The following is a 13,043-nucleotide window of genomic DNA, read 5'->3' as shown; positions in this document are numbered from 1 at the left end:
CCAGAAATAACCATTAATAATACTCTGGAATGTTTAAGTCACTTTTCTCAACTCTTAGCCTTTTTCCTACCTAAAGTAACCTATAGCATAGTTCTATAATCAATTTTTGCTGTTGTTTTTAACATAGGCTGAGAAATTCCCCTTATGAAATACTCTTCTACAACAGGTAAGGCCAGCATCTGACTGCTCTCAGTCCTAGTCCTTCTCGTTCTCCCATGACAAAAATCCCTCACTGGGCACAGCACTCTTTTCTGCTGAGCTCATCAGAATCCTTCTCAACACGTGTTCCAAGGAGAGACTGCCCATCAGTCACAGAGCAGGTGTAGGAGATGAAGGGTTAACTGAAGTCCCTGGTCTAAATAACACATTTTAAAAAGCTACATGGTATTCCCTTGTGTTGATGCATCATAATTTATTTTATCAATACCCTTTTGTCAAATATTCAGACTGTTCAAATTTTTTCCCTTATTACAAGTAACACTAAGATTCATAGTTACTATTAATTATTACTGTGTTAGGATAAATTCCCAGGAAGGAAAGTGCCAAGTCAGAGAGTATGCATATGTTAACAGATTTTGATATATCCTGCTAGAAAGGTACCAATAGTGTATGAAGTGCCTGTTTCTCCTCACCCTCTTCCAAAACAGTGTTATCTATCTAAAATCTCCTCCAATTGGAAATGGGAAATATAACTTATTTTTTATTTTGCATTTTGAAGATAATTAAAATTGTGTTAATGTTTAATAGCTATTTTTATTTCTTTACCCATTTTTATATCAAGTGCTCATCTTATTTATTGATTTATAAGCACTCTATATATTAAAGAAATTAATCTGTCATATGTTACAGAAAAAAAATAACTGCCCATTTAATATGTACATCGTGCTTTTTGACATAAAGGTTTTTAAAAGTTTAAGTACTCAAATCTCTGTCTTTATGAACTCAGTTTAAAATGTATCCTGGGCAAGGCTTTTTCTATGCTAAGATCAGATATATTTTATGGTGCACTTTTATGTTTATACATATTTAAATGTTTAGGAGTAAATAAATCTGAAATTTATTTTAGCATATGATACGGGGAAAAGATCTAACTTTATTTTCTGCAAATGTTTGGCCAATTGCTCTAATACCATAATCTACTCTTTTTCCACAGATCTGAAGAAATGCCACCTCAATCATACACTAAATTTTAATGTATACTCTTAAATCATTTTATGGGCTTTTCACTCCATTTCATTGATTTGTCTGCAAATTCCTGAGCCAGGACCACACTTCCATTTTGTTACAGTATATTTTATGTCTGTTACTGCAAAACATACCCCTGTTATTCTTCTTCTTCAATGCTTCCTTGTCTATTCTCACCTGCTTCTTATTCCAAGTAAATTTCAAAATTATTTTTGTCAAGGTCCTCACCACCTTACCACTTTAACAGGCTCCTTCCATTGTGCTTACAAATAGATTGCCTTTTTAGAGCACTAATTCCCCATTACCTAAAGTGTGGATGCCAAGCCAGAATCATGACTCAGGAGGGCAGGTGCAGAATTCAGACATCCCATGAGGCAGCAGATCTATATAACCTCTGAACCTAAAGGGCTCAGCAAACCTCTAAGGCTTATTTGCCTTCCATGGGTACTTAAAAATAAATCCGATTTCTGGAGAGCAATTTGACAAAAGATTTTACAGTTCACTTGGAAAAATTGGCAAGGGAGACTAGGCACTAAATAGTAATAAACAAAATCATGCTGAGTACAAGAAAAATATTTGGGGACTTAGGTGATCATCAAATGAATATATGTCAGCCTGGAGAGAGAAGTCTCTAGTGGTATCCTGCAGAGCTCAGTCCTTGAGCCTGTTCAGATTAACTACGTAATTTTATTGTTATTTTTTTGATCAACGACTTGGGAAAACATATATAAAAGGCAACCTTAACAAATATCACAAAGCTTACAGAGAGAGCAAACACAACAGCTGAGAGAACCAATTCAAAAAATTCCTGATGGGTGATAATGATGGACCAAATCTAACAGGAGGAAAATAATCTAGGATACACACAGGGAACTGCACTGAACCAAAATGTTAAGTACAAATGTTTGGGGTGGAAAAGATACAGCCTGGTAAGAGCACACATGTGAAAGGACTTGATGGTTTTAGTCAACTGTAACTGCAACACAAATCAGACCATGAGATGGTTCTACCAGGGCAGAGACTACTTTTCAATTCATCTCTGGATACCCAGCACCAGGCACACTCCCTGATGCACTGTAGAAATTTGGCAGATGAAGCCAAATGAAGGAGCAGAGGAAAGTAGCTACCACAAATACTGCTGTGGTTTCAGGCTGCTTAAAGGAGACAATATAGAGTTTCATGCTTGGTTAGATGGCTCTAAAAGTTTGTGACATCTGTTATGGGAACCATACTTTAAGAGGAATATGGGAACTAATTTGGGGAAGCAACTGAGATAATAAGGAGTCTAGATAGCCTGTTCTATAAGAATCTGTTGAAATTCTTTTTCATTCTGAGTTGAAACCTAAAGACTCAGAGCTGCCAAATCAATGAAATAAGTTTCTTTGGAAAGTTAGATCCTTGTTACTGGGGTAATTAATAAAGATAATACAATAAAAATCAAGAATTAGGAGAATGGACTGAATCTTTCATCCCCTTGCAACTTTGAAATTCATCTAAATATGCAGGTGACCCAATATTGTTAAGTTTAACAAGTCAGAAAATTATCAAAACAAAACAAGTAGAAAGTCAATTGTGAGCAAGGAAACCTCATAAAAATACTCCTGGGATCTGGTATTACATAAGTAGTGAGATATAGTGGGAAATGACCAGACAGACTTGGGAATGAGGCGACCTGGGTCACACTCCCAGCCACACTATTTCCTGGCTGTGTAATCACGGGCAGTGTGTCAACAACTATCCACTGAATTTCATGGTTTTAGCCAACTGTAACTGCAATACTAGTTGCCAGTCACTTTTTTAGGTAATGAGGATATAACAGATAAAATACCAGTTGCTGTCCTCATGGAGCTCCTGGACTAGCATAAACATAAACAGCTATTACATATAATTAATTGGAAGGATGTCTGGTGTTGCCCATGAGGATTATCACTGGAACACAGAGCACAAGGACCCAACCTGGTCAAGGAGGGCAGAGAATATAAACCAACTTATCTCTAAGCCTAGCTGAATTATAATGAAGGTCATAGAGATAATAAATATATAAAGGGCCTCATAATAGCTGGCACATAGTAGGTACTCAACAAATCTAGGGTCCCCCCAAGTTTGCTATGCTGTAATAAAGAAAAATTTCTTCTTTTTTGGCTGACAAAGTCTCAATCTACTCATTTAAAGCAGACACTGTAATGTTTGCAGAGGGCTGTCTAGGAATTAGGTACATCTTCTGCAACAGATGACTCACAGCCGGGGGAAAGGATCAAGTCAGAGGTCAACAGGAAAGCAACAGAGGAACATATTAAAACAGTAACCCAGGCTGAGGTGGGGTCATTGGTCATCAATTCCATCTGGTATGAGGAGGAGTACTCTGCTAGCCTGCCCACATACATTTGCTCTGGACCAGAAGACGTTATCCTTCAACAAGACTAAATATTAGCCAATGACCAGCAAAGCTCAAAACACCAGAAAAGCAGCAGGAACCAATGAGTCCTCCTGCAATTACAAAACCAGCTACCAATACACAGGGAACATGATGCTTCCTCCACCCGACGAAATCAGTGGTTCTCAAAGTGTGGTCCTGATGAAGGCGGGAGCCTAGTAAACATAATGTCCTTCATGTAATTGTAGATTAATGATACCAAAATAAAATTTTAAAAAAAAAGTGTGGTCCTGGGACCCTACAGTGGTGGGTGGGAGTTGGATGGAGATCCTTCCAGGGCTCTAAGATTAAAACTATTTTAATAAAATTCCAAAACATTTGCCTTTTTCACTCATCATCTCCAGAGTGTACAGTGGAGTTTCCAGAGTTCTACACAACATGTGATGGTATCATTGCACTAATGGTTAATGAAATGTGCACTCATGTATTCCAGAATTGACTAGATAAGCACTTGGGGTACTCAATAATTTAAGAGTATCAAAGTTTGGGAATAAAAAGTTTGAGAACCATTAAACTAAATAATTCTGCCCTGCAAAAGTGAAAAGAACCACTAACAAACTTACTAGGGAAATAATGCATTCTACTGAGAGATGTATGGGAGAAACATGACAGAGCAAAGTAGAGGCTGCATAAGGAGAATTGTCAATTGAATCTGAAATGCAGCAAAATGAAGAAAGGCATTTTTGGGTATGCAATCGAAATGACAATTGCATATATGGGAAAATAAATTTGAATATTTCTGATCTCAACCGGAAAGTTTCATTCAAATATGCTCTACCCATTTTCAACTTAATTGCACCTCACTGGTCGAGAGAATTATAAAAGACACTGCACCAGTCAGAATTCAAGGACTCAAGGTACAATGTAGTTTCTCTAACTGCTTTTGCACATGGGAAAAAAAAAACATTCTTTATATATAATTTTAACTTTCAAATGTTCAGATTTAAAGACTAAAATAATATATATAAATTCTGTCTGAAAGGACTACACTGAGGGTTTTTTTAATAAAGTATTTTCTTAAAAAGTTTATGAATTGTAACACTAGAGCATCTGCAGTACCTAAGTTGTAGACGGTGAACATAACTCACAGAAACTCACTGCTCTGAATTGACAGAAGTATACCTACCAAGTGGGCAAAGGCAACTGGCATTCCAAGTAGTGAATTAGGTTTCTTAAATTTCCAGTGTTATCAACCTATGGCACAGTCTCCTCCTAATACCCTTGGTTCTGAGCAATGGGGATGTAATAAACATGACATTAACTATACAGCATATCACTCATGTTTACAAAGCTTCTATAGCATGGCAGGCATGGTGCTAGATACTATAAACAGAGACAGAAAGATATAGACCACCTCCTAAAAAAGAACACAGACTCTAAGACAGGAAGGCTACTGACTAATGAAATAACAATAAAACAAATGGCAAAGATGTTAAAGACCCTTCACATTCGGTGTGGGCAAAACTGTAAGGAAAGACACCTGCTGGTGGGAGAATAAAAGGAGACAGTGGGGAACTTGGCAGTAGTTTTCAAAGTTTAAAACATACATACTCTTCAATCTGGGAATTCAATATTTAGCTATCTATCCTATAGATATACATGTATACCAAGACACAAGTATATGGGCAGGTTCACTGTGGCATTGCTCATAAAAGTCAATATTTAAAATAACCAAATGTCTACTCATAGAAAAACAATAAGTTAAGTCATGGTATCTCTAAATCATGAAATACTATGTACTGGTCATTGAACAAAAGGTAAATATGCATGTGCTAAGATGGAAAGATCTGTTATGTGACCAATGTACACTATGATCTAGGAAGGAAAAAAATTTTGCATTTTTTCAAAATTTAACATATACATGTAAATGAACAGAGACTTACCTAAAGGATACTCACAGAGTTGTTCACAGGGACTATCTTTAGGTAGGGGAAGGCAAAGAGGTCAGAACTTCAATTTTTTACTCTGCTTTTTCATTGGTCAGTAATTTTTACAATGAATCTACCTATGTATTGTGTAACCAATCATACATACACACACACACATATGCAGCACAGTGTGACAAGTGCTACTGTGCAGTGGAGGTCAGCCCAAAACCTGAAGGACTCTGGTGTTGGGAAAGCCTCATGAGCTCTGACCTAGCTACTCCTGCTGTCAAAAAGGGCTTGTGGCCCCTGGTCCAGTAACCAGGTTCTCCTCTACCTCTTCATCTATAGCACAGTGAGAACATATGGATCACATTAGTCTCACCAGGTTGCAGCGAGGACTTTATGCCCTCTGTGCCTTTGTTCATGCTAATCACATTGCCTGGTAGGCTTCTCCATGTTCCTTTCTGCCTATTAAAATCAAAATCATTCTTCAAGGCCCAGCTCAAATACCACCTCTTCTGTGAAGCCCTCAACAGCCTCTGACTTAGTATTCACTTTCTTTATACTCCGGCAGCACTCTGCTTGTATCTCTTTTTTATTTTTATTTTTTTTGTCCATACATTTTTTTTTTTGGTATCGTTAATGTGGAAATACTTGAACAACATTGTGGTTACTAGACTCCCCCTATTATCAAGTCCCCACCACATACCCCATTACAGTCACTGTCCATCAGCGTAGTAAGATGCTATAGAATCATTACTTGTGTTCTCTGTGTATACTGCCTTTCCCGTGGCCCCCCGCCCGGCAACATTATGTGTGCTAATCATAATGCCCCTTTTTTCCCCTTATCTCTCCCTTCCCACCCATTCTCCCCGGTCCCTTTCCCGTTGGTAACTGTTAGTCCATTCTTGGGTTCTGTGAGTCTGCTGCTTTGTTCCTTCAGTTTTTTCTTTGTTCTTATACTCTACAGATGAGTGAAATCTTTTGATACTTGTCTTTCTCCACCTGGCTTATTTCACTGAGCATAATACCCTCTAGCTCCATCCATGTTGTTGCAAATGGTAGGATTTGTTTTCTTCTTATGGCTGAATAATATTCCATTATGTATATGTACATCTTCTTTATCCATTCATCTTCTGATGGACACTTAGGTTGCTTCCATTTCTTGGCTATTGTAAATAGTGCTGCGATAAACATAATGGGTGCATCTGTCTTTTTCAAACTGGGCTGCTGCATTCTTAGGGTAAATTCCTAGAAGTGGAATTCCTGGGTCAAATGGTATTTCTATTTTGAGTTTTTTGAGGAATCTCCATACTGCTTTCCACAATGGTCAAACTAGTTTACATTCCCACCAGCAGTGTAGGAGGGTTCCCCTTTCTCCACATCCTCACCAACATTTGTTGTTGCTACTGCTTGTATCTCTTTTAAAGTGTATTTCCTTCTACTGTGCATTTATAGTCAGTCTCCCTAATAACCTGTAAACTTGCATACAAAGACTGTACTCAACTCTTAATTGCCTAGGGGCCTTGGGCATATTAAGATTCATTAAAAGTGTGTGACCTGGGAGGGAGAAAGACAGGGAGGGAAAGAGAGACTTAGAACATTAAAATCTGTATAACCCCTTTACTTAGGATTCAAAACTAAAAGATACCAGTTTCCTAATGATAGCACTTCACATTGCACTGAGGAGCCAGGTAATCATATTAACTATCAGTTCATGAGCACTTACTATGTGCCAGGCACTGAGCCATTCATTTGCCATTATTCTTATTTAATCTTCACAACAACACTGTCAGGGAGGTATTATTTCTTTATACAGATTAGACACCTGAAGCCAGGGAAGGACAAGTGACTTATTCAAGGTCATGTGGAAGTCACACCATATCTGTCTAACCCCAAAGCCCTTGACATTTTTTCAAGAGTAAAACTATCACTAATGGCAGCTATGGTCTGTTTTCTTTGGACCTTAAGAAGAATAGTGAAGAAAAGAGTTATACAGGTCTAATCTTTAGAAGGGCCTCTTCCTAGGCTGGTATCTGGGAACTTAGCTTTTGAAACATTCCCTAAGTGAGAAGTCTGTTGAGCCCATCTGGGGCACTGAACATCTGCTTTCCTGGAGTCTGGAATTTTGTTAAGTGTTGCTGGCAGAGAATGCCTGCATGACCTGTCCTCAACAGATACCCTGGACTCAAGGTCTCAAATGGGCTTCCCTGGACAGAAACAATGCACACGTGTGGGTGTATTTCACTGCTGGAAAAAAGCAGCACATCTGCATATAATCCAATGGGAGGGAGACAACACAGGAAGCCTGTACAGGAATTTCTCCAGACTCGCTTGATGTGTCTTTCCCTCTTGCTGATCATGTTGTGTACTTTTGAGTAATACTGACTCTGAGGCCTGTGAGTTGTTCTAGTGATTTCCCAAACATGTGGCTTGTCCTGGTACTCATGACCCAAGTTACAGAAACTAAAGCAGATAGAACAAACAAAAACAGCAAACAAAACACCTCAGGTGTCAGCAAAACAGGGCCTTACTTCTCTGGGTTGTCCGGAAACTTGATCCGCAACTCTTGGTTTTTATACGATCTTTTTTCAAATGTGAGGATCATTTTCTTCACTGAGCTTTCATCCAATGGTTCCTCCTGGCATGAAGGGACAAATGCAACAGTTTCAGTCCAAAGAGATTATTTTCTTCACTGATTACTACTTCTTTCCCATGGCTCTTACATGCCATTCTGCCACTCACCTTTCTGGGTTAAATGTACAGTACATACTTTATCTCCCCCACTATAAAGAGGGGTAACGGACTACAGCATATGTTACTTTGTATCACTGTGTATGTCTCACATCCAGCACAGGAAGTTCAGTTTAAGGTATTAAAGACTCATTCATTCAACAAGTATTTCTTGAGCATACTGTATGACATGGCATAAGCAACAATATTAGATAACATTATTGAACCTAATATTTATTTTGTTGTCTCCTTTGTTGTAAAGGTAAGACAATACTCAGAGGTTTGAAATAATTTATTCAAGGTCAAACCCTGAGTCAGTGACAGTGGCCCTTAATCTTTCCCCCAACCAGAGGTTGGTAAACTACAGTCCACAGGCCAAATCCGACTCACCGCCTATTTCTATATAGCCCATAAATCAGAAGGATTGTTATTTAGCAATAGTTACTGTTTTGCATTTCTCACACATTACTGTATCTGGTCCTTACTAGCTGCTAAGAAAGGAATCAAAGAAACCTTGGAATCCCAATGTAGCATCAAGAATTTAGTAACCTCAGAGGAAGCATAAAAAAACTAGATCATACAGAGTTTTCTTACATCATTCACAAGAATAATACCTACAAAGTTACATAAAATGAATTTTTGAAAACTGAATCATTTTCCTCCAAAAAAATCTACACTCTAATTTCAGAACTGTTTTCACCTCAGTTTATTTTCCAGTTTAAAGTAATGTGCTGCCATGTGCTCTGCCTCTAACGTTCTCCCAACTCCTCACAGCTCTGTAGTCACTGACCATAACTCACACCTTAGAGCAATAAAGAAACTGCTGTTAATAGAGAACATGAAATAGATCCTTTTGGAAAGCACTGAATCATCCCGTAATTTTGTAACTACTACAAAATGTTAGCTATTATTTTATCAAATGTCGATTTTCATATATTGGATTTTAAGTGGCAAATACCTATAAATTCATTTTTGGGCATGACACATTTTCTTAGATTTGTATCAGTGACTCCTGGACCCTCAGGTATTCTTTTGGACCCCATCCCCTTCCCAGTGTCTACAGCTTAAAGGGGAGACCCCTACTCCCTCCCCAGTGTCTATAGCTTAAATATCATTCCCTGACATGATAAAAATTGGAATCAGTGCCCTAGCTCAGTCAGGACTCGAAGCCTAACTTCACTACTTACTAGCCACGTGGCAATGTTACTCTGCTGAATATATTCCTCAAACCCTTACCAAGTCCAGTTGATTCTACCTCATAAATCTTTCCTGAATTCATCCACTTGGCTTTTAGAATAAAATCCCAAATCCTTCACATGACCTGTATAAGGAAGGTCTGGCAGGGTCTAGCCCAGACAATCTCTCCAACCCCAAACACCCATGTTGGTGGCCCATGTCTACTTGTTCACTGCTGACTCTCCAGTGCCCATCACAGTGCCTGGCACACAGCAGGCATCCAGTGAAGATCTGTTGAAAGAGGGAAGGAAGGTAGGGAAGGCAAAAACATTACCTTTATCTTTCAAGGTCATAGAGATGACCTAAAGAGATGAGGTATATAAAATTGATTTCTAAATGACAGGACACTATATTAATGTAAGTTGTTATCATTACTATTAGCAATAGGCATGATGTGCCCAACATACCACTAGGAATTAACTAAAATAATCAAAATTTCTAGGAAAGGGCTGAATCATTTTCAAGCAACCTTAATACCCACTGCTCTTCCCTAAGCTAACATCTTGCCCACCCTGTAGAAAGCCATATTACTGTTAATACAGCTCTCATGGGATTCCCCAAGTCTTAGCCTCTCGAGGGTTTGGCCTTCCCTCCTTTAATTTCTCTCCAATACTGGGGAAAAACTGAATTATCAGTCTTAGTCATCAGCCACAGCAATATCTCCAATAGCTCAATGTCAGAAACCAGAGGGAGATTTCAGAAAGATGAATGCTGGTGATGTAGCACAAAAAGGACAATAATATTTTACAAGTTCACGTGACTTTCCAGGGGCAAACATCACTTATTTCTCATCAAATGGGACTTTGGTGGCAGTGAGAAAATAACTCCTGGACTCATAGCCTTCCATGTGTCATTTTTACAAAGCGATCTCTTTTTCCCTGTCCCTTAACTGAAGGCCTGGTTCCCACATTACATTTCTGTCTCCCAGGCTAGAAACCACTTACCCATGACAGCTACTGTCCTAATCCTCCAGTACCAGCCTTGCCCTACATGGGAATTATACCTGCCAATTAACTGCTGCCGCAGGGCTAACAGATTGAGCAGAAGCTAGTGAGGAGGGAGGGCGGGCATGCTACACACTGTTTGTCAAAGCCTGGCAGGGCTGCTGCCCTCACACAGGAAATTCAGGACTGTTCCATCACAGATTTCCAAAGGGTCACCATCTCTTAGGAGCAGACCCCCAAAGCAGCACTGGTACAAATCCTAATGAACAGAGAGTTATTGTCCTAACACAGAAAAGACCTTTTTGGAATATGAATCGATTAATTTTTCTCCTCAGATTCACACTCCAGCTTTTGTTTTTTAAATCCAAACTTAGCATCATGTCTTTGAAGGAACCAAAAAACAGCTGGCTCTTAAGACTCCATTTCAATAATTCATGTTGAACAAAATGCCAGAGTGAAATAACATACAAGTTAACACTTAAGGATTTTAAAAGATGCAAAGGTAAAGTCTTTTTACTTTTAATCACTGATATTTTGCCTCTACTCTTCTCAATTTTGTACATTTATTCATTCAATAAATATTTATAAAGTGCCTCCCAAGAGCCAGGCATTGCTCTGAGTGTGAGAGTTACAGCTGTGAACAAAACAGAGCTAGTCCTTGTTTTCACAAGCGGTTGGGGAGAAAACAACAAATGAGCAAAAGAGACAAACAGGAATTTCAGATTATAATCAATGCTGTAAAGACAATATACAGAATAAAGCAGTAAGAAAATGAGAGGATGACTTGCAGGGCTACCTCAGATATAGGAGAGACTTCTCTGAGGAGGAAACATCTGAAATGAGCTCTGAATGGGAAGACAGCTTTGCAAAGCATTAGGGGAAGAAGAGCGGCAGAAGGCACCGAAGAAACAAGGTCCAGAGGCAGGAATGAGTGCAAAGGCCCTAAGGCATCTAGAGGAACAGCAAATAGGAAGGCCTTTGGAAGCTTGCCCTAAATTGAATTTTTAAAGTCACACCTAAATACCTAATCCCTCAGTTCCTTTTTAACTTCTCCACCTTTGTTGCTTTGCTAATGCCATTTCAACTACTGGAAAAGCCTTCTTCTTCGTGTTTGACAAAATCACACTCCCTTTTCAAAGACTACTGACTATATTCAAAGATGCTAAGTGCCTTGTACGTGTCCTCCAAACAGTCTAGGGAGCCTTGCTGGCTCTCCTCAATCAACACCAACAGCCTCAGAGTCCAGGGCGTGGGCCTCAATTAGAACACAGAGCCCAGAATTACTTAAAAACTCTCTGTAATGTTCTTTGCACTTTGTAAAATGCTTTCCCACTACATTACCCCACTTAACCTTTATGTCAACAATGTCAAATAAATATTCTTAACCCTATTTTACAAGATTAAGCTGGTAAGCTCAGAGAAATTAAGTGATTCACCTAAAATTACACTCTACAGACAGTGCGTCAGGGCCAGCCTTCCCTCCCGCCTTACCTCTTCCTCTTCCTCCTCGCCGTCTCTGTCAATAATCTGAAGCAGCCTTTTTTTGTCATCATCTGCTTCTTCCACCACAGTCATTTCCTCCTCCCGATAGCGGCTGCGTTCTCGAGTGCCTGTCTGTTTCCGACGCATTTTCAGCTCTTCCTCCTCATCATCCCGGGGTCGTTTTGTGCCCCTGTTAGGCTGAGAAAGAGAAAAAAAGAGACACAGGATTTTAGAGTTGGAAAAGATGCAGAAGGACATATACAGCAAATATCCTAAAAGCTTTCAAGAATTCCCCAACTAATGCTATTCCAGCACTATAGCATGTAATTTCTCCCACAAAATGGAGTAAAGCACTATGCAGTTATTTTTGATTTGACCCTTAATGATTCTATAAATACATGATTAAAGTCACCTACAAGGCAGCTGGCTGTTTCTTTTACAGAATTTTTTTAACCAAAGTTCCCGTGAATACAGAAATCACAGAGAACAAAGCCGTTCGAGAGGAGGACAATGGATTAGGCTCAACTTACTAGTTAGGGTACACTCCCCAACACCAATCCTTTAGCACAGGGTTTGCTCAGACAGAGAATATTACATATGCAACTTCCAAGGGTCTACTGCACTCCAAACTCCTTCGTTCCAGAAGAGTAGAGTAAGGCCAAGAGGCCAAGCATTACCCAAGGTCACAAAACAGCAACAGCACTGAAAACAGAATTGGTATTTCCTGACTCCAAGCCCAGGGCTCTTTGTACCGCAGTAGGACTTCATTTTGCCTTTGATACTGCAATCCATGGAAGAGTTCTCCCAGTTGCTTTCCAACGAATGGATTAAAACAGGGCACTACTGAAATGGGCCTCAGAACTGAGGAGAAACAGCCACATACTAGACATCAAACGGCCCAACGTCTCCATTCAGGTCAAGTTACTAGTGGCACAATTTTGGGCATGTCATTTAATTTCTCCAAGCCTTAGTTTCCTCATCTGCAAACAGAGATTATAACTCTTTTCCCTGTGAACTTCAAACGGATGTTTGTGTGTTTACCATTTTTTTCCAGCTTTATTGAGATAAAACTGACATATTACACTGTGTAAGTTTAAGATATACAAGATGATGATTTGATTCACATGTATATTGTGAAATGACTGCCACAATAAAGTTAAC

The 13,043-nt window shown here is 39.1% G+C and overlaps 1 protein-coding gene across 1 annotated transcript in view; it reads right to left on the bottom strand.

Annotated features, from left to right (window-relative positions):
- CTNNBL1 (catenin beta like 1) overlaps positions 1 to 13,043 on the bottom strand; it is a 178,572-nt gene that overhangs the window by 118,182 nt on the left and 47,347 nt on the right. The window contains exons 2-3 of the mRNA XM_036902319.2: positions 11,892 to 12,080; positions 8,022 to 8,128 (exon numbers count right to left, since the gene is read on the bottom strand). Coding sequence (XP_036758214.2) covers positions 8,022 to 8,128; positions 11,892 to 12,080 — 296 coding nt within the window. The remainder of the gene's footprint in view (positions 1 to 8,021; positions 8,129 to 11,891; positions 12,081 to 13,043) is intronic.

Source organism: Manis pentadactyla, chromosome 5 (genome assembly GCF_030020395.1).
Source record: "Manis pentadactyla isolate mManPen7 chromosome 5, mManPen7.hap1, whole genome shotgun sequence".
In the NCBI taxonomy this organism is placed as follows: domain Eukaryota; kingdom Metazoa; phylum Chordata; class Mammalia; order Pholidota; family Manidae; genus Manis; species Manis pentadactyla.
This window is presented reverse-complemented; position numbering and strand designations above follow the sequence as displayed.